General features: G+C 42.1%; 3 protein-coding genes across 9 annotated transcripts in view; 2 read left to right on the forward strand and 1 right to left on the reverse strand.

Annotated features, from left to right (window-relative positions):
• The window catches only part of ALDH1L2 (aldehyde dehydrogenase 1 family member L2), a 34,115-nt gene extending 27,445 nt beyond the window's left edge, over positions 1-6,670 (forward strand). For 3 of the 4 annotated variants that reach the window (XM_065679794.1, XM_065679814.1, XM_065679804.1), the window contains 3 exons: positions 606-771; positions 1,954-2,059; positions 3,158-6,670. In XM_065679794.1, coding sequence (XP_065535866.1) covers positions 606-771; positions 1,954-2,059; positions 3,158-3,896 — 1,011 coding nt within the window. In that variant the 3' untranslated portion in view covers positions 3,897-6,670. The remainder of the gene's footprint in view (positions 1-605; positions 772-1,953; positions 2,060-3,157) is intronic. The other variant, XM_065679825.1, reaches the window with a different exon arrangement.
• Positions 278-9,641, reverse strand: NOPCHAP1 (NOP protein chaperone 1). Of its 3 annotated transcripts, none has more exons than XM_065679839.1 (5): positions 9,535-9,641; positions 8,239-8,325; positions 7,857-7,993; positions 6,704-6,882; positions 278-2,104 (listed from the first exon to the last, which is right to left on the reverse strand). In XM_065679839.1, exons 1-5 carry the CDS (start codon positions 9,593-9,595, stop codon positions 2,050-2,052), a joined length of 519 nt encoding a protein of 172 aa, XP_065535911.1. In that variant the 5' UTR covers positions 9,596-9,641; the 3' UTR covers positions 278-2,049. The 3 variants fall into 3 exon arrangements, with proteins under 3 accessions (XP_065535911.1, XP_065535921.1, XP_065535930.1); XM_065679849.1 differs by lacking the exon at positions 278-2,104 and adding an exon at positions 3,246-4,186; XM_065679858.1 differs by lacking the exon at positions 278-2,104 and having other exon boundaries at positions 6,668-6,882.
• A 2,411-nt stretch (positions 9,642-12,052) lies between these two features.
• Positions 12,053-21,226, forward strand: part of SLC41A2 (solute carrier family 41 member 2) — a 53,655-nt gene continuing 44,481 nt past the window's right edge. For both annotated transcript variants that reach the window (XM_065679869.1, XM_065679879.1), the window contains exons 1-2: positions 12,053-12,316; positions 13,555-13,686. The gene's annotated coding sequence lies outside the window, so the exon portion shown is untranslated. The remainder of the gene's footprint in view (positions 12,317-13,554; positions 13,687-21,226) is intronic.

Raw genomic sequence — 21,226 nt, forward strand, 5'->3', positions numbered from 1 at the left:
TATTTTCAGTTATTTAATTTCTCATTATTGCTTGTGATAGGTAATGCTCCTCAGGAACTTCTTACAGGTTAAAAGGAAGGCACTGATGGGAGATATTTTCATCAGTAATGCACACTGAAATAGATACTGCACCTCTGGTGATATTTCATATTTGACTATGAAAGTAAGATAAATATAATTACTGAACATAGGTCAATGTGATTGAAGGCTGCTGTGAAGCTTAAAAAAAAAAAGGCACAGCTACAATAAAATGAAGGTCATTACTGAAAATGCACTGTACTGATGGGGAATTCATTTATTTAGCTCAAGAACAGGAAATCGCTATCATAACTCATTTACCACTGGTAAAACCTAACGTTTTACATGCCTATCTTAATAGCAGAAGAGAATGAATACATGAAAACAGCATCCAAAACTTTCAGAACATCATCAAACATAAGACAAACCCTCATTTTAGAAAGGGAGGAGCATTCCATCTTTTAAGAATCCAGCCCTTTCTTAGAGCCCACCTTCACAGCACAAAACCCAAAGCATCCTCGATCACTGGTCATTTTAACAACTATTTGCTGTGTTGTGTAACTTCATTTTAATTGGGTAACCCATAGGTGGAAGAAATAAAAAAGATGAAAATTGGTGACCCACTTGATAGGTCCACAGATCATGGTCCACAAAATCACAAGGCACATTTGGAGAAGCTGCTGCAGTATTGTGAAATTGGAGTAAAAGAAGGAGCCACTCTAGTGTATGGAGGAAGACAAGTTCATAGACCAGGTAAAATACTGTTCAGAGGTGTTTGGAACTTCTACACTTGAAACAAAAGCCATCATGATTGTCTCTGCTGCATTATGTGAAGTAGCAATATCATGGGAACAGTACCAGGTAAGCCCAAGATACCACTTGAGAACAGGGTTTTCAGGTCTCATATTAAGAGAAGCTCTGCAACTGAAGCATAACATATGAAATTGAATCAGAATCTAGTCTGTACAAGAACCTTTTCCTCCTCTATTCCTGGTGGGTTTTTTTTGTGAGGCACTGAGGGTTTTTTTGCTACATCCTTGAACTTTCAAGTGCCATATCAATTTATATCACACTAACACTAAAGCTGACTGAGGAAACTGCTAGCAGAGTTTGTATAAGGTATTATTATCAAACCCCCTTTTTGCTATATAGATAATACGTATGGTAAGTTTAGTGGACAGGCAAGAAAGCACAGTTTTGTCATGGACATCTGCTCTCTATCAAACATTTGCATCAGAATTTGAAAACAACACTTGCATCCCTAAATAAAATGAAAGTGGAGATGCATAACTACACAAAATCAGTGTAACGAAACTAAATGGGAAGTCCTATGGAAGGGGGCAGCATTTATATAGAATCTCTGGAGTCGATTTTGCCCACTCAGATTGGAATACACTCACTCACCAAGATGTAGATGACCAGGATATAACACCAGGTCAGTTTGTGATTGTCAATGATGTGCTAGCTTTTGGACAGGTCCTTTGCCTCAGAACTTTCTTTGCTTGAGCATCTACAAGTCATAGGCAAAATTGTTGCCCATCATCTATTTTTCCTTGTTTGGAATATACAGATCTTAATGGCCATAGTCTAACAAGAAAATCAGTGGCGTCTGTAGCATGCTGTAACCTTGTCTTCTTGCTGTCAGAATGTATGGTCTTCACCTTAGGAGTCACCTGGGCTGTGGCACACAGACCTTCTGGCCTGGCAGGGAACAGTTGTTGCTCTGATCAATACAGGCCATTCTTTCACCCTTTTTCTGCTGTTTCTCTGGTGCTTACACACACGCATTCATACGTGATTCGCATCAGTCTTGATATTTTCTGTTTGAAGTCTCAACTTATCTATGAGCTCAAAGTATGGAAAAGAGGTTGCCTGGACAGTAGAAACTGGGAAGCGTTTTCGCCATGCTTGAATGATGCTCTGTCCTCTGTTTAGGTTTCTTCATGGAACCCACTGTATTCACAGATGTTGAAGACCATATGTATATTGCCCAGGAGGAGTCCTTTGGTCCTGTGATGGTGATCTCTAAATTTAAAAATGGGTATGTTTTCCTCTGGCTACTGTTACAAACGTTCTCATTTTCACCCTAAGTGTAGAAATGATAGCATACATAGTACAATTTTGTTAAATCTTGTTAACACCAGCCTGGGTCCCTAGATCAGCTTCCAGCTAAATTCTGAGGAAATACCCTCTGTAGTAGGGGGTATCCTGCTCCACATCAATATAGAAATGATGCTGTTAGCAGTGTGTGACAGCATAGAATGCAATTGTTATTTGCCAGTTCTTAAATAAGCCTAGTATTCAGTGAAACCTTTTTACTGACACTGATGTGGTAATTGCAGCAGCTTGATCAAATTAAAATGTGTGTTTTTTACAGTGGAATCACTTATTTTTCTCTGTCACAAAAGACTACATTAGCATTGTTGTGCATTGTGTAACACTGGCACATTACTGTTGCAAATGAAAATCCCTCTGTGTACTTTGTAGACTGTCAGTTTCAATAGCGTTTGTTCCAAATCTTAGGAATTATTTTACACACAAGATTAAAACCCCATATAGAAACTTGATGTAACTATTTCCACCAGGTTTAATTTTCTATAGTTTGATAATGCAGTTAAGAACCAGCCACACAGATAACCCATCACATCCATAAATTATGCATGGAGATGAGATGCAAATAGAAAATAGCACTCTGAACATGGCCTGGAAAGTTGTGGCTTGATGGAAGTCCAAGTTTCAGCATTCTCCATTAAGTTGTAACACAGGACAAAATTTTAGCAAACTGATTCATAAACTGATTCAAAGCCAAGGTCAGCTTCCCAAGTGGTTTTGTATTGCTCTAATGCCTAAACTGTACTGTAGCTGAGCAGAGTTGGTACGTGTACTACAACTTTGACATTTCTTAGTGACATTTCTGAACCAGTCACACGCGAGGTTGTGAGCTTTACAAGTTTGAAGCAAGCGTATGAGTTTCTGTGGATCTGTCATGTTAAAACATTGATTAGTCCTTAATAAGTTGTCTTTAGAAAAGATAACTGGAGAAGACTGAGCATGAGAAAAGCTTCAATGACACTGAAAGTGGGAGGTTGGTAACACTTATTTTGCCTAGTTGCAATTCAGTCATTTCTTTCCCTCACAGGGATGTTGATGGAGTGCTGCGCCGGGCAAACAGCACAGAATATGGCTTAGCTTCAGGAGTTTTCACAAAAGACATAAGCAAAGCTCTCTACATCAGCGAAAAGCTAGAAGCTGGAACAGTTTTTATTAACACATACAACAAAACTGATGTGGCAGCCCCATTTGGTGGATTTAAGCAGTCTGGCTTTGGGAAAGATTTAGGTAAGTTGTTCTCTCCCTCCCCCACCTCTTACCTGTGTAGAGTCCACCTAATAAAATGTGAGCTACAGATACACTTCCTGCATCTCCTACATTCCTCCAACTACAGTAATCCTCTCCCATCCTTACAATATTCTGCCTCAATGCCTCTTGTTCAGCCCTCCCTGTACATCTGTCCAATGCTACAGCACACAGAATATTCCTCTCCAACTCCTCTCAGAGCATTCATATTACAGGTTGTCCAGAGCTGCGTACAGATTACAAAATACTGCCAAGCAGCAAAGGTATTGGCCAAAATCTTTCCTTTTCCTCAGAATGAATGCTATTTCAGCTTTCTCTTCTTAATTTCTAAATCCACAGGGAAACTTTTATGCCTTAAAATGTTATCAAAATTTGCCAACAGCCCTGAAGAAAGATTCATTTTAAAAAATCTTTTCAACACCAGCTTTAAAACAAGTGAAGTTTCGTCTTTCAATGAAACTTTACAAGTCTGGACAGATCAGGCCTCACAGCAAAGAAAAACAACAAAAAATGTTGAGTGACGCAACAGATTTTTGCCTTTAGAATCTCTAGCAAGTATCACATTTTCTGAAACCAAAATGAGTAACAGTAGCAGGAAAAGAAAGACTACCAATTTCTACACAGCTTCTCTACCCAGAAACTGTAACATAGGCAAACCGAAGTTCATAAATTCAACTATGAGCCCCCAGTGGCTATCTAGAGACCACCGCTGCTTCAGTCCCACCCAGGTGGCTGCTTGTTAAATTCCAGCTCCTTGTTCTTTCCACATCTGTTGGATTTGGCCTCTTCTTGTCAAACCAGTTCTGTAGATCTGAGTGGGAGGGTAAGTCAATGAGTTTCCATTGTTCCATAAGGACTCTTACACTGGCTAAAGCATTTTATTATTTTTCTTAATAATGTTACAGTGACTGACAACATTCTCTCATTCAGCTGCTATGCTAACTGGTGAATATTGTGCTTGTATAGGTGAAGAAGCTCTTCATGAATATCTCAGAACCAAGGCCATCACTGTGGAATATTAAAGTAACAGCTTCACCTGGCAAGTAAACATTCAGCAGAGCTTGAATCTTAAAGAAACACTTAATACCATGCCTAGGATAGGCCTTCTGCAGCGCTGTAACTAAAAACAAAGTAAAACCCATTCCATGGATAAGTTTCTATAGATCAAGCCCAAATTTTAGTCTCACTGACAGATAAAGCATTTGGAAACTAACCTGAAGTTATTTAAATTACGCAGCAGCAGTCGTTAGTGCAATACCCCCCCAAATACCAAGTACACGGTTTAGTTTATTTTTTAAAGTCCAACTGAAGAATGAATTCTTACATGCCTACTTCTTATTTGTGTGAACATATTTACACAATCATTTAAATCCTTACTTACCAGGTTTATTTTGAACTAAAATACACTGATTATGCCGTTTCTGTGATAATGAGTTTAAGTTTTACAGTAGCAGCTGAACGTTCTGCTCTGGGATTCTTCAGCACTACAGAAAACCTTTGTGCCACAAGACATAAATCAATGCAAGAAAGTGCACTTACTCTGATCTTTGTATAGTACATACAGAGTTCAACATTGGTGTTAAACTATGCATATCAAGCTCAAGTTACTGAAAATATTTTCTATCTTCTTGTTGATATGGAATGTGTGATTCTGCCTGCAATTTGAAAGGTGGTTACATTAACAGATTAAAATCACTTTGTCTGTTCACATGGACTCTTACCACTGATTCTTACAGCATGATTATTATTTTGTGCTTCACAATTTTTGTGGGTTTGTTTGGGATTTTTTTCTGTCTACAAAATCCCTTGTAAAATAACTGAGTTAAGATGTTGGCTTTCAAGCTTCCTCAGGTTGAAGGAAATTTTCCATAGAGACCTCACCTAGCAAACTAAGCATACTAAGACCACTTGCCCTTCTAGGAGTGCAACTTCACTCAAAGCTTATCCTGATCTGTGGGCTTGCCATTTAAAGTAGCAGTCCCATTCTCTGATTCCCATCCTTTCTTCACTTATAACATTTTCTGGTTTAATCAGTTAATCCCAGTAAATCAAGCCGCTCTTCTATTTTTAAGTCACATTGTGAAAGAAAGACCAGAATCCTTGTTATTTCTTATTACAAATAATACAGAAACAGATATTAAAACTATAGCTTTAAGTATGGGATTCAAAGTAAATTCTCTAAATAACTGCAGGTTTCATGTCATGACATCAAGTTTAACATTTGAGGAAATACAATATAGAAAAATTTAATGGTGTAGAGGATAAAAAGTTCCTTTGAGAAACAAACAATGACATTCAGGAGCACAACAGATACTTCTGAAATGCAACCTGTTTCATGTTGTAAATACAACAGCCCAAATAACTATTTGATCAATCAGAGGTAAGTATGAATGAGACATAATTTCACTGATTCTAGTTTTCACAACTGTTTCAAGCTAACCTAAGTATAGGCCAGCTGAAAATATAGCTTTTTGTTCTTCTGGCAGTGACAATTGTTAATAAAATGGAGAGGACAGAAATGTGGCAGGGAAAGTGGGAGACAAAAAGCGTAGCTTAAAGCAATTTTAATACCACAGCAGCAGACTTGACCGCTTAAGTACTGAGGGTATCTGCACTACAGCCACAAATGTTCCAGATATGAGCTGGTAGCCTACCTATAATGACAGGGACTTCAGTGCAGGCAGAAAATGTAAGTAATCCTTTGCTCACCTCTCTTTAGAGCCATGGCTGTCCTTACCCATGCCAGCTCATCTTGAAATACTCAGCTGTTGCTTCATTGTTCAACAGTCACTCCCGTGAACACAATGTAAACATACCTCTATTGCACTTCAAGAAATTGTTTAATATTGAAGCATTGTGCATAACACTTCACAGGACATGGGATACAAAAAACGAAGCTTTCTTCTTAGTTAACTCTTCCCTGCCCTTGAAGCAAAAACCTCTTCCAGCACACTACAAAAATCTTCCTCCAACAATCTTTCTTCAACAAAGCAACAGAATAATTTTAACTTAACTAGTTCTAAGTGCTGCTTTCTTAGTCTTATCTGCTATGACATTAACTTCCATGTCGCTCGATGAATAAAACCGTACTTAATTCTTTAGAAATCCAGCCTGTCTCAGTCATGAGTGGATCCTAAATTGTCCACCATGTAAACTACAGCATTTCACATGATCCTGAGGGATGCTACATCAGGAAACAAGGTGTCTTTTAAGGGGCAAGTCTTCAAAAGTAAGAAACATGATTTGGGGTTTTCGGTGAGTTTGGTTTGGTTAATTTATTTTATTTTTATAAAATTTATTTTATTTTTATAAAATAAAATAGATTTACTTGTTCACTTTGCTGTCCAGAATTTCTATTTTGCCTTTTTCTCCTTTTTGTTTAGGAAACTTTATGTTGTCTATAGTCACTTCGCCAGCTATATAGTCATCCTCAGATTCTGAGTCATCTTCTGAAGTTAATATCTCTTCATCTGTATCAGAATCGCTCAGTTCAACTACAGCCACATTCTGAGGAAAAAGACCTTAGTTAGCAAAGACCTTAGTTAGCACATTATACACTTCTATATCGCTTCAATCATTTGAGTAAAACATAAAGCAAACACATAGAAAAGACTATTACCATAAGAAAACCACAACCACAATTAGACTGACTTCTGAGTTCTCCTAGGATTATGGCAAGTATCATTATCAGATTCCTAAATATTTAAATTATAATTTATATTGCCCTTCAGCAAATACAAGGCCATTTCTTCAGCATATACCAGCACTGGGCAACCTACTGCATGTAGGCTGGATACAACCTACAGGAACTCTGAATCCAACCCGTGGCCAACAAATTGTTCTGACAGCTGCCTGTTTCTGCCTTTTTATCTTGTGGGTCTGCAAGCCTGAAGACATGTCTGGGACATGCACATATCACATCACCTTCATATTAAGATTTTCTTACATGAGCTTGTGGCTGTAACACTTCAGTTAAAAACAGAAAAAAAATATTGATGTAAATGTAAGTAAGTATGACAAATACCAGCCATAAAGGATCACAGCACTAACAGCTTTTCTAAACCCAATATCTATAGTGAGTCCTAAAAACACCTACAAAGCACAGCTGAAAGCCAGTTATTACACTTATAATAAAGCCTTCTGATATGCCTTACTAGTCCTTCTTACCTTGTCCAGTTTCTAAAATCACCTACAGGACATTTAGAATAAATTTGTGACATAATTTTGATACAGAATTGTTGATCCAAATGTTGTCTTGTTTTCATCTTAAACTACTTCATCCTCAGTCATTAAATTCTGCAAATGTGAAAACCAAGTAGTAAATTTAAACCAAAATAAGCTGTATCTATGTTTTGAATTTGCAGATCGTGGACTAAAATAGTAAAGACTTGGCCTTGTCTATCAAATCAGCCCATTCTAAGATCAGATAATTATTTTAATCACATGAAATTTTATGAAATAAAATTATAGTGAGTATTTACCATTTCTATAACTTTTTCTGTTGCGCCGTCTAGATTTTCAATATCAAACTGATGAGCTGGTGCTGTAACCATTTTTCTTCTTAGCTCATCATTTGCGTAGGCCATCTGTGGTAAAAAGCTCTGTACTCGGTCCAAAACTGAAAAAGAAATAATTATCACATGTATATAAACAAACAGATGCACATTAGTTTATACAGTTATACCTCAGAAATACAAGCAGTTAAACAGATTCCATTTCAACTGCAATTTCTAGCTGCCTGCCATATTAAAGATGTTTAAATTACATTAATTTAAACAGTATTCAATTTCCCAAGACATAAACAGCAAGAAAGAAACGGTGCGGCCCGCAGGGTTGGGGAAGTGATCATACCCCTGTACTTACGGCTACTCCTTGGCATCCTCACTGTCTGTAAGCCTGTGGCCTCCTTGCTGCTGCATTTTGATCTGATCAACAAAGTTTCTTCTAGCCCTGGAAACAAATGAGTATTTGAATGTTCACATTCATCAATCACAAATGTCACATTTTAATTGTGAGGCTCACTACTGATCTGCAGGTTCAACATGGGATTAGAAAAATTCAAGGCAGCAGAGTTATAATGAGGCACTGCAAGGACTAAGCAGGAATATACCCCCTATCATCCCTCCCCTTCAGGTGCACACACAAGGCAGTTGCAAGAACAACGAGTACACGGTGCTTGAACTGACAAGTTTAACAAGGCCAGGCTGGATGGGGCTGTGAGCAACCTGGTCTAGTGGAAGGTGCCCCTGCCCATGGAAGGTGGGGCTGGAACTGGATGACCTTTAAGGTCCCTTCCAACCCAAATCATTTGGAGATTCTATTAAGTCCTCTGCAACTATCATCTGCTATTGCAGTTCTTAGAAGAAAGAACACTGAGCTATGCAGACCACTGGCCTGACCCTGAAGGTCACTTCATATGGGCTTTAAGTGTTTTTAAAGCCTTTGTCAAGATTTATTTAGTGACGGTTACTAATGCACAGATAAACTACCTGTAACACCCCACAGCAAACACAGTGAGGTAGCATCTAACATGTGCTACTTACACTGATTTAAACCCCTTCCCTCACGTGTGTGACTGGGGTGGCAATCAATGAAATCAGGCCAGAACAGTGGTGCTGATGACCCAAATTAACTGTTTCCGAGAGTAGCGCCGTAAAAGCCAAACTACGTAGGAGAAACGCTACATTAGACAAGTTCTTATACCGTCTACTGAGCCAATGCCCTACTATCGTTAAATAAAACGAAAGTTTATCTCCTTATAACAGTTCTTTATCCTCACAGGAATGCTGTTACTACTGCGGATACTCATTTAACGTGCTTTTCCGCTGTATTCACTTCGTACCGCAGCGGCACTGCCTGGGAAAGGGGCGCTCCTTCAAAACACGCTGCATAAGGGAGCGAGCACCGGCACCCCGCCCGCCTCCGAAGGCCCCTCCGAAGGCCCCTCCTCGGGCTGCCCGCCGCTGGCGAGGCCCCATGCTCCCCACAGGCCGAGCCGACACCTCAACCCTCCCCGACCGGTGTGTGTAGGGCTGGGGGGGGCTCAGCCCCGCAGCGCCGGTCCCGGCAGAGAGGCCGGCGGGGTGGCCCACTCAGCGTGGAGAGCGGCGCTGCCCCTTCCGGCCCTGCCGCGCTCCCGCCGCCGCGGAGCCCGCTCACCTCCTCGGAGCCCCACGGCCAGCAGCTCCCGGGAGGCAGCCGCACCGCCAGCCCCCGCCATGCCCCGACACAACCGGAAACCGAGCCGGGCCCTGGGCCCGCCCCGCACTGCCCTCTGGAGGGCGGGAGGAGCAAAGCCGCCCCAAGGCCGCGGCGAGGGTTTAGCGGCTCGTATGGGGCTTCACGGCTTTACCGGGGCTCCCTAACCGTGCCCGGTAACCCGCACAGACACCTACACTCATGTAAATACGGGGTTAATAATGCAGAAAGGAAGACAATTCACGGTACAAAGACAAAAAGGGGAGGTTTAAAATCTTCACGGAACGATTTGGCATGAAAACTCCATCTCATCGCCCGGAGGAGACATGAAACCAAGCTTCAAGCAGGCAGCGGTGCCTGAATGGCTGCCAGCTGCCTGCTCCTCTTTGAAAACCTCCCCGTTTTCACTGTCAGAATTTGACAAACGCACCTAAAATGAAATGTCAGGCCCTGAGGGAATTTCAGTTATCTCTTGGAAAAGCAGCTTGCATAACCGCCAAGTTCAGCTGACACCGAGCACCCTGTTGCTCAGGATTTGCTCTCCAGTTCCTGCCCCTGTTTCTAATGTGAAACTGTGAAAAGAGAACTGAACGCTTGATATGAGACGAGATGGGAAGTCCAAGCTGAAAACAAGAGAAAAAGTAGTAACCAGGTGGGCGGTGTTTGTATGCCGTCAGGGCAGAACACAAGGGAACAAGCAAAAAACCAGATCCCAGTATCTCAGATTTAACAAATACAAGGTTTGACATTAGGAAGAAATTCTTCACCATGAGGTTGGTGAGACACTGGAATAGATGGAACACATCCAAAGCCCAGAGCAGCTGTGGCTGCCCCATCCCTGGCAGTGTTCAAAGCGGGCTGGACAGGGCTTGGAGCAACCTGGTCTAGGGGAAGGTGTCCCTGCCCATGGCAGGGGGTTGGAACTGGATGAGCGTTAAGGTCCCTTCCCACCCAAACCATTCTGTGATTCTCGGAATACAGAGGAAACCTTCTGCAGGGCCTCAAGCAAGAGCCTACCCTGCTGTTTTCCCACCAGCCTGTCTCAAAACAGTGTCCTGTGTCACCTTCCCTTGGGATCACCTTCCTTGGGCTGTACCAAGTCCATTCCACCAAATTTTCAACCCTGTCTGCACCTTTCTACTCAATGGTGCTCCAGGATTTCGATTTTTCTGAAAAACTCCTGTTTCTAGCTGAAAGAAAACTCCTGTCTCTAGCCTGAAAGATCTCAAGGACTTTTGGCCACAAACCCAACTCTTGCTGAATCTGCACACAGCCTAGAGTAACAGCGTGTAAACCTCAAACAATCTGTTTCACCCATGGGTATTATGTTATTTCGGTAGAGGGTGTGACATAACACCATCTACGAACCTGTAATGCGGACTGAGGAAATGATTGCCCAAGAGCACCAGGCAAGGAATTGGAAAAGCCAGAAATAGCGCCCTCAGGTGCTGTTCCCAAACCGCAGCTGTACAGTCTAACCCGCCGGCAGCATCAGTGGATATGAGCTGTATCTGATTTACAGGGTGGCCAAACTACATATCCACGTGTGAGCACACCTGAAGCATGGATATGTGTGGCTGCCACAAGGGCAGGGGACAACAGCACCCATAGCCCAAATTCCCAACAAATGCAGACTTGAGGCAGCATCTACCACTGAATTAATGGTGCAAAGGTTTGGGCTCCTTCATTCATTCAGTGCCGTACTGACCCAAGAGTTCAAGATGATGCTGTGTATTTCACTACAGTAGTGCAGATTGTTTTGGCCCCAGCCATAGAATCTCAGAGATCTCCTCAGAGGGAAGGAGGAAGAAAAGAGAACTGGGGTTTCAGCATTTCACTGATGGTGACAGCAGCCAACTCTACAGCATCTTTTTTCCTTTCTATAGACAAAAGCAGCTTGGGCAAGTCACCAAGTGTTGGCCTACCGTGGAGCTAGATGCTGTGGGTATGTGTGGAAAAGCAGAGATTTAAGCACAGGTTAAAAACATTAGAAGATGTGCAAGAAGATGCCCCATTCCTAGCATTTTTCAAAGCCAGGTTTGACAGGGATTTGAGCAACCTGGTCTAGTGGAAGGTGTCCCTGACCATGGAACTACATGATTGTTAAGGTCCCTTCCAATGCAAACCATTCTGTGATATGATTCTAAATAATGCTAGTAATGATAATAAATGCACAAGTTTAGCCAGCTTGACTATTTTAATGCATGATATAGTGTGTCTCAAGACAAAGAGTTTTGAGGACTGATTAAAAGCACTCAGCAAGGCCTTGCCTCTGTATTTAGTTTAATGCAGGCAGTTGATGTCTACAGAGTCACTCGCAGACTTATGCTAAAGCCCTCGGTGCTGTGCACAGGGCACGCAGCCCAGCCGGGCAAGAACGAGAGAATATCCCAACTGACCCAAATACTGAAATCAGCCGGGTTCCTCAGGAAGCTATTTTTAGCCAGCTGGCAGGAGAATGCCCTAGTGCTGACGTTCTGGAGCGAGCACAGACCAGCAACTCTAGCGCTGGGTCGCCACCACAGCTCCGACTGGAAGCGAAGCCGCCCGGTGGCGGCGGCGGCGGCTGCTGCGCATCACGGGCCACATCATCGCGGGGGCCGCCCGCTCTCCAGCCCCTTCCGCGCCTGCTCAGTGGCGGCGGCGCTCACCTAGCTCCGGAGCTGTCACCGCCGCCGGGCTGCTCCCTCCCCACCGCAGCGATGGAGCGGGTCCCGGGGCCGCCGCCATCGCCCTCGCCCAGGTGAGGGGAAGGCGCGGGGCGAGGGGGCCGGCGGCGGAGGTGGGAGAGGGGCTGGGGTGGGCTGGCGACCTGCCGCCCCTGGGCGAGGGAGGCGGCGGTGATGGTGGACGGCGGGCGGGAAAGTTTCCTCCCGAGCGGCGGAGCTGCCAGGCGCCGCCCTGCAGGCGCTGCCCCGGCCCCGGTGCCCGAGGGGACCGACCGCCCCGGTGCGCGGTGCGGCTCACCCCGTCCCGCCCCGGGCCCTGAGGAGCCCTCGCAGCCTCCCTCTTGCCACCCGTACCCCGCCGGTCCCCTGCTCTCCGCAGACCCCCGCAGCGCTTTTCAGCATCGTGCGCTGCTCCAGGTAGCCTGGACAATGAGCCTTTTCTTCGGCTTCGCTGTGTCTGCGCAGGATCTGTCCCGCGTTTCCAGTGGCACTGATTCCCTGGCGCTCTCTGCGTCCGTATGTGCTCGCATCTCCCATCCCACCTGGCAGCTAAAAGCAGGCCAGAATCTGTCACCGCAGATGCGCTTGCGAGACAAGCGTGGAACTTGTACCCGAATAGCACACATACAGTCTTAACACCGTCATCTTTTCTTGTTTACAAGCATTTTTTGTTTACAAGCATTGTAATTGACGCGCAGTGCTACGCTGATGCTCTTTTCATACTTTTCTGCCAAAACTAGGAGCTCTTTGTGATTTACTCTACCTTACTTTCTACTTTGTAATTAATTCCCAATTAAGTTGAGGTTGAGGCTGTGTCTCTTTAATTTCAGTGAAATTAAGTCAATTCAATTTCAATTAATTTATTTTCAGTGAAAATGATAATTTCCTCCCCACCCACCCCGCTGTCCAGGATGCGGTTGTGTGTTGTCTTCATTCTCATTTGGTCCTAGATTACAGAGCACACTGCGTTAGCCAGGCTCTGATAAGCAGAACATATAAAATTAAATAGTTGTTTAGTTGTAGTGTCAGGAACAAAACATAAATATCATAATAAAGTCACTTCAGGAGTCTTTTCTGGGTAGAGTCCTAGCAGGATTTAATAGATAACTAACATTCTAAGCTGTCCTCACTTACTGGTTCAGTAATGCTGATCAAAAAATGAAAGCAGGTGGGAGGACCTGTTTTGGCAGCATTCCCTACATAGACTGTCTTAAAGAGGTTGTGAAACCAGAACCATAAATACTACAGTATGACTGGTAGACACTTCAGAAGTAGAAATAACAGTGTATCATTTTCTTTTCAAATACCTCAGGATATTATCCACAGAAAACAATGGGAAGCCTGTATCCTAGTGCCTGAGTTAATAAGCAATTCATCCCTCCTTGGTGATGACAGTGGAAACCCCTAATCAGGATCCCAAACAGTACAGTTAGGACTCATTGTGGTAAGTATCTCTTTGTTACTTAATCTAGAGGGCTGTATTACCTTATATTTCAAACCTTCCCACCTGCCTTTAATGGGCTGGATGTGATTTGCCTGGTATTTCTCATGTTGGTATTCCACTTGAGTGATTTTACAACCTGACCACATTTCACAGCTTTGCTGCCTCATTTCTGGCTCTGTTTTGGCCTCTTCTAATTGAGTTGCCTTAAAAGTGCATAGGCAAACCAAACCTTTTTCCTCCAGCTGCTTTTGTCTTCCTTGGGGCCAAAATCAAAAGCTGTCATGCTCAGGAAGTAGAATGCAGCAGCCCCAACCTTGTCTGAAAACAGAGCCTGGGGCTGGCAGCTCTTTCAGTGTCTTATATTCAAGAAGACAACCAGAGATTCTTTAATCTGTTGGGGTTTTTTTCCCCTTACTATTTTACCTTTGTTTCTTTTGCTATTGACATAACCCACAACTGCCATACTATAAACACAATGTTAACCAGTTTACTGCATAGTATTTAAGCAGTGGTATGTAATGCCCATATATCTGCCTTGCATGCCACATTTGTCGAATTTCAGCATGTTTTCCAGTCTTTAATACTCAACATTAAGTACCTGGTACAAATAATCTTAGCTCAGGGTACCACCTCAGGTTGCAGATTCTGTAAAATGGTTAATTATAAAACAGTCTGTTTATGATGCTGAGGTGGTATAATGCGTCTTTCACTTTCAACTGATATGTCCACTGCAGCAATGTAAATGATTAGCCACAACTGAGATAAGGATGTCAGTGTGATACCGGGAATTTGTATGTATACAACACACAGTAGTGGGAAGAAGCGTGCAGATCCTTGTATTACCCATGTAAATTTTAAAAGAAGGCTCCCCCCCCCAACCTCACTTTTCAAACTTTATAGAACCTCAGAATTATTGAGATCAGAAGGGGTCTCAGGAAACTGTCTATTCAGGCACCTCTACTCAGTGTAGGGTGAAGCAGAGCAGGTTGCTGAGAGCAGGTTGCTGAGAGCTGTGTCCAGTTGGGTTTCAAATATTGCCAAGGATGGAGTCACAGTAACCTGTTTGGGCCGTTATGGTAAAATAAAAAATGCATAATTAAAAAGCATGTTTCTCTATGTTTAAATATAATTTCCTCTGTTTCAGTTTGTGTTCACTACCTCTCATCCTTTCATTGAAAAGAGTCTGGCTGCATCTTTGAAGACAAAAAAAGAGTCTTTGAAGCCAGAAAAGAATCCAGCTTAATCATTGCTTATTATGGCGAAATATTAAAGCTCAGTATTTCATTAATGTCTCATATTACTTTCCTGAATCCTTTTCCAAGGATTGTTCTTATACTGAGAGATGTTTTTCAGACAGGCATGTTTAAGCTATTGTATTTCATTATGGACTACCTAGCAGTGCAGCATAGAGATTATTATTGCTTTAAAAGATTACCTGTAAAAAATATTTGTAGCTTTTAGGAAAAAATGGGATTTGACTATGGTGTGATTAGCTTTGGATCCTGTGAAAGCACTCAGTATTATTGACATAGGTGTTATCTTTCGATTTTGTTAGCCAAATGGGAAGAAATCAGAAGATTAATATTCCTGGACCTAGACGTTGATAAATATTTGGTTTAGCCTGCCATAGTATTGACCTTACAAGTTTCGTACCCAGTTTTTTCCCCTCCCCCTTTTATTGAGGGATCTTAAAAAAAAAAAAAAAAAGGTGGTTTAATTGCTAATTCTTTTTATGGTTTACATAAATTATCAGCAGTCTAAACACTGTATGATCAAATTTAGCTTTAGAATCCAGTCCCCTACTCGTTCTAATTGTAGATGTTCTTTAAACCCTGGGAAAGTTAGAAAGTATAGAAGCATCATTTTCTTCCCATGCTCTTGCCAGCATTGCTTCAGACACACCCATGATTCAGTTCTCAATTTGTTTGGGTAATAATGAAGACCGTTCTTTCTGCCGCTTCCTGAACAGTTGCATTTTCTTTGTCGTGTTCATCTTTCTCAGATGAATCAAGACCAACGAAGCCAATCAAAGGTGATGGATGGAAAAATGTGATAATGATCAGGTGTTCAGTTTCATAGCTGAAGCATCTGAGGTTTTTCTAAAGCAGCTATCCATTTCCAAAAGTCAGCATCTCTTTCAGCTCATGGTTCTGTTTTCTGCAACATCTGCTTCTGCCTGTCTTTTTCGCACATTGTATAGATTGTCTCCATGTGTATTTTTTAAGCTGCTGCGTGCATCAGTTGTATAAATCATTAAGGGTAAAACTGGTTTGTTATTTGTTGTATTGCTAAGTGTCTTACTTCTCAGGAACACATCTTTGCAGGACTGTTTGTTTATGCTTGTGTATGCTTGCAGAATTGAGAGAGAGAGAGAGAGAGGTGAATAATACACAGTAATTGTTACGTGATATAAAATGCATGAAGGAAAAGAAGAAGCTATTAAAAGTAGTTACTTAGACAACAATAAAGAAATCTGGGCATAGCTTGTTATTTTGTTTGTAGGGACAAGATGTCCTTTCACTTCATATATCACATGCCAGGTATGATAAATTTGAGGCTGCTTCTTGGCTTCTCAAAGGATCTTTGTCTCTTTTCCTTTTATTTAGTACTTCATCTTTCTCTGTAACCTCCTGGTTGTACAGAAGGAAACCAGATTCATTTATCTTCCTACAGAATCTAGGGATGGGATTTTTGAGATTTTTACCACCTTTTCTTCATAGGAGTTACTCAAGTAACTCAAGAGCTTGGTTCTTTAGCTGGCCGTATCTTTTCTAGACAACACAATCAAATCAGCATAGTTCTTGTCAATGACAAAGCTTCTTAGGAAGTTTTTGTCCCTGAGATCATACTGTTCCTTAGATGGTTTGCTGCATTCTGTAGGTAGACTCCCCTCCCCCCACAAAGTACAGCAATATTAGAATCCTGTAACTCAGGATTATTGCATCAGATGACATTTGGAAAATTATCTTTGTTGGAACAGGGTTTTAGAAATGAATAGTTACATTCAGAAGGCTTTGTAGTTGTCTCTGCTCTGAAGAAGTAATTATTCTTCACTGTATAATATAGTTTTCAATTTCTCTTCTTAAATTCTCATTTTTCAGCATTTATCATTAGCTCACTTTTTCTCATTCCAAGTCTTTTTAGTAGGAAAAACCTAAATGGCTGTCATCCAAACTGCTTTGTACTATTTCAGCTGTTAGCTGTCCATGCCAGCCTCATCCTCCCTTTGTAACTTGCTAGTTGACTGGATCATTTTTCTGTTGCTCTTTTTTTCCCCTTTTATTTGTTAACACTTTCTCATATTAAATGAAACCACATCTTCCCAAAAGATTTGGTTCTTAAAAAAAATAAAGTAGTAAAAATGTAAAAGGAGAAAAATCCATATGTTAGAGAGATATGCGACATTAACCCAAATATTTTTGGCCAGAGTTCCAGACCAGTGAGTAATTTCCATGAGTCACTGGTCTAGCACTCTGGTGATGTGACTGGAGGACATGTTGGAGAAACCACAATGAGAGCCAGACTCTGCCTTGTTAAAGCTATTGGAAAATGTTCTCAATGTATTTCCCTACAAGTGAAATAAAAGCCTTCATTTGTTACTCCTCTCCTCAAAAAAAATAACACTACAGCCCCCCCCCCCCCCCCCAAAAAAAAAAAGCAGTTCAGGACGCTGTGAGTCTCGCCGTGTGTCTTTCATCGTGGACACTTTCATGTCTTAATTGTACACCGATACTTGAAGTCCATCATGAAGTTTCTGTAATCTGAATGTTTCTTGTGACCAACTGAAGCTCAGTCAGCAGATCTACAGCTGTTTCCTCTGCACGCTTCCTAAGTAGTGTGGCACTTCCTATTGTCATAAATCATTTGGCAGCCTTCTGCACCCCAGGCTATGCCCTTCCTGAAAGCTGATTTTTTTCCTCAACTTCCATGAGCTTCTCTTCTTTTTCATTCATCTTAATCCTTCAGTCCTATAAAGCTCTTTGCTTTTGTCTTGGAAGTTGATAATAGTTAGGTTGATAATTTAATGATATATCTTCTTCTGATTTTCTTGTTTTTATGTACCATTTCTTTTCTTTTACATAGATAATGCCACCATTGGGTCAGGAAGAAACACTATTGCCTCGTTGTTCTGTCTTTCTGTAGCACTTAACAGAGCACCATTTTGGCCTGTGGTTAGAGCTCCTCCGGGATAGCAGCAAAAATTGTTTTGCTATTCCTAATTAAAGTGTGTGGAAACCAGAATTGAAGCCTAGGAGGTTTTGTGCACTTATGCTGAGAGGTTCAACATAGCACAGTCTATTACAGAACAGCAAAAGATACTGCAGGAATCTTGCTTAGTTAAATTCCTCTTGTGGAAAAAATGCTTTTTCTTGCAAAACTTGACTTCTTTCTCAGTGAAGCAATAAACTCCGTTGCAACTTTAAAAAACATTCGTTTCTTGGTCAGAGGTCCCTTGGATAAATCAATTGGTAGGGGGAAAACCTTCATACTGTGTCTGAGTCATGTCCTCACTCAAAAACACCAAACCAGGTAATTCTGTGAGCAGCCGGACTTTTGAAGTTGACTTGCTGTGGCCATATATATGAGTGAATTATCCTGACTGATATTTGAAGATGACTTACAGCAATGACACAAATCTGATTCTCTTACAAGGCTGTTAGTTACTAAAAGCTTTGACTTCTCTACTCTGTCAAATCTATCTCAGATATATCCAGAAATCCAACCCTAAACTATTCTGTGATTCTGTGACTTAAAAATACTGAAACAGAGGGAGGAAAAGTATAGGGATCATAGCATAAACTGTATGATCTTAGGAACCTAGTTTTCTTAGGAAGCATAAATTTAAAATCCTCCAAGCCTGAACTATTTTTATTTCCTGCCGTCTGTAAAAATATGCTTCGCAGCTTTGCATAGATACAGTGTCTTGAGCTTGTGGAATTGTGTTACCCCGTATCATGCTGGTGTAGTCTGCCTGACCTTTGTTTCTGTGTTTATGCCAATCATTTACTTGTATTCATGGAGTCTAGTAATAAATACCAAAGTTAGCAAAGCTTCAAGTCAAATTAAGACTTAGTTTTTAAGTTACCATAACTGTTACATAACACGCTACGAAAACTGAAAATTCCTACTGGAAGGTAAAGTGTCTTCTGATGGAAATGTCAAATGACGTGAGACTGCCAATATATTATTGTAAAATTTTCTACGACAATGGCAGTTTTGGAGTAGAAACAAATGCCCATTAAATGGCATGAAACATAAAAGATAAAAGATCGTATCTGTGTGATTTGCAGAAAGCAAACCAAACTGACCACATCTAGTGCTAATATTGATCAAATAATTATATTTTAGTGTTTACTTGACCTCATAATAACCAGTCTTTCAGGAAATATCTGCAACCTACACCTCATACAAAATTAAATAAAACTAAGATTTTCAAACACCTTTATTTTAATTATCTTAAGTCCTAACCCTTTTCTAGTTTTAATTAAATTCTAATATGCCATATTTATGAATACCATACTGTGGGTTCATTTTTATATTAGACTAATTTAGGCTATTTTAGATTAATTGGTCTGAATTTCATTGTTGTCTTCTTTCCTTGATGTAGCATTTTAAAAAAATTGTCCAGTTTTATTATGTATACGGTAGCTCTTTATATATAATAACATACATACATACATACATAATTTGTATGTTTGCTTCAGAGAAAAGTTAGTTGTTAGGATTTTAAATTGTCATGCTTTTGAATTGTGCATACCAGTATTGGTTTGTCATAGAATCATAGAATAGGTAGGGGTGGAAAAGACCTCAAGATCATCTAGTTCCAACCCCCCTGCCATGGGCAGGGACACCTCACACTAAACCATCCCACCCAAGGCTTCATCTAACCTGGCCTTGAACACTGCCAGGGATGGAGCACTCACAACCTCCCTGGGCAACCCATTCCAGTGTCTCACCACCCTAACAGGAAAGAACTTCCTCCTTATATCCAATCTAAACTTCCCCTGTTTAAGTTTTAACCATTACCCCTTGTCCTGTCACTACAGTCCCTGACAAAGAGTCGCTCCCCAGCATCCCTATAGGCTCCCTTCAGATACTGGAAGGCTGCTATGAGGTCTCCACACAGCCTTCTCTTCTCCAGGCAGAACAGCCCCAACTTCCTCAGCCTGTCTTCATACGGGAGGTGCTCCAGTCCCCTGATCATCCTCGTGGCCCTCCTCTGGACTTGTTCCAACAGTTCCATGTCCTTTTTATGTTGAGGACACCAGAACTGCACACAATACTCCAGGTGAGGTCTCACAAGAGCAGAGTAGAGGGGCAGGATCACCTCCTTCGACCTGCTGGTCACGCTCCTTTTGATGCAGCCCAGGATATGGTTGGCTTTCTGGGCTGCCAGCGCACACTGAAGCCAGCTCATGTTCATTTTCTCATCGACCAACACCCCCAAGTCCTTCTCTGCAGGGCCGCTCTGAATCTCTTCTTTGCCCAGTCTGTAGCTATGCCTGGGATTGCTCCGACCCAGGTGTAGGACCTTGCACTTGTCGTGGTTGAACTTCATAAGGCTGGCATCAGCCCACCTCACAAGCGTGTCGAGGTCCCTCTGGATGGCATCCCTTCCCTCCAGTGTATCAACCGGACCACACAGCTTGGTGTCATCGGCAAACTTGCTGAGACATGGACCCACTGTCCATGTCAGCGATGAAGATGTTAAAGAAGACCGGTCCCAACACCGATCCCTGAGGGACACCACTCGTTACCGGTCTCCAGCCTGACATCGAGCCATTGACCACAACTCTTTGTGTGCGGCCATCCAGCCAGTTCTTTACCCACCGAGTGGTCCATCCATCAAATTGATATCTCTCCAATTTAGAGAGAAGGATGTGGTGTGGGACAGTGTCAAACACTTTGCACAAGTCCAGGTAGATGACGTCAACTGCTTTACCCTTATCCATCAATTCTGTAGCTCCATCATAGAAAGCCACCAAATTGGTCAGGCAGGATTTCCCCTTAGTGAAGCCATGCTGGCTGTCACCAAGCACCTTGTTGTTTTTCATGTCCCTTAGCATGCCGTCCAGGAGAATGTGCTCCAAGATTTTGCCAGGCACAGAGGTGAGACTGACTGCGCTGTAATTCCCCGGGTCTTTCATTTTCCCCTTCTTGAAAATGGGGGTTATATTTCCCTTTTTCCAGTCATCGGGAACTTCACCTGACTGCCATGATTTTTCAAATACAATGGCCAGTGGCTTAGCAACTTCATTCGCCAGCTCCTTCAGGACCCGCGGATGGATTCCATCAGGTCCCACGGACTTGTGCGCATTCAGATTTTTAAGATGGTCTCGAACCAGATCCTCTCCCACAGTGGGCCCAAGGTCTTCATTCTCACAGTCCCTGCGTCTACCTTCTAAGACCTGGGTGGTGCAGTCAGAGCCTTTGCCAGTGAAAAAAGTCAGAGACTTTGCCAGCCATCCTTTTATGGGGATGGAGGGCAGGGACTGTCAACATAATAGAGCCTTTGACACCCCAGATATCGGTTTGGATT

The sequence above is a fragment of the Lathamus discolor genome, chromosome 1, assembly GCF_037157495.1.
Source record: "Lathamus discolor isolate bLatDis1 chromosome 1, bLatDis1.hap1, whole genome shotgun sequence".
Classification (NCBI taxonomy): domain Eukaryota; kingdom Metazoa; phylum Chordata; class Aves; order Psittaciformes; family Psittacidae; genus Lathamus; species Lathamus discolor.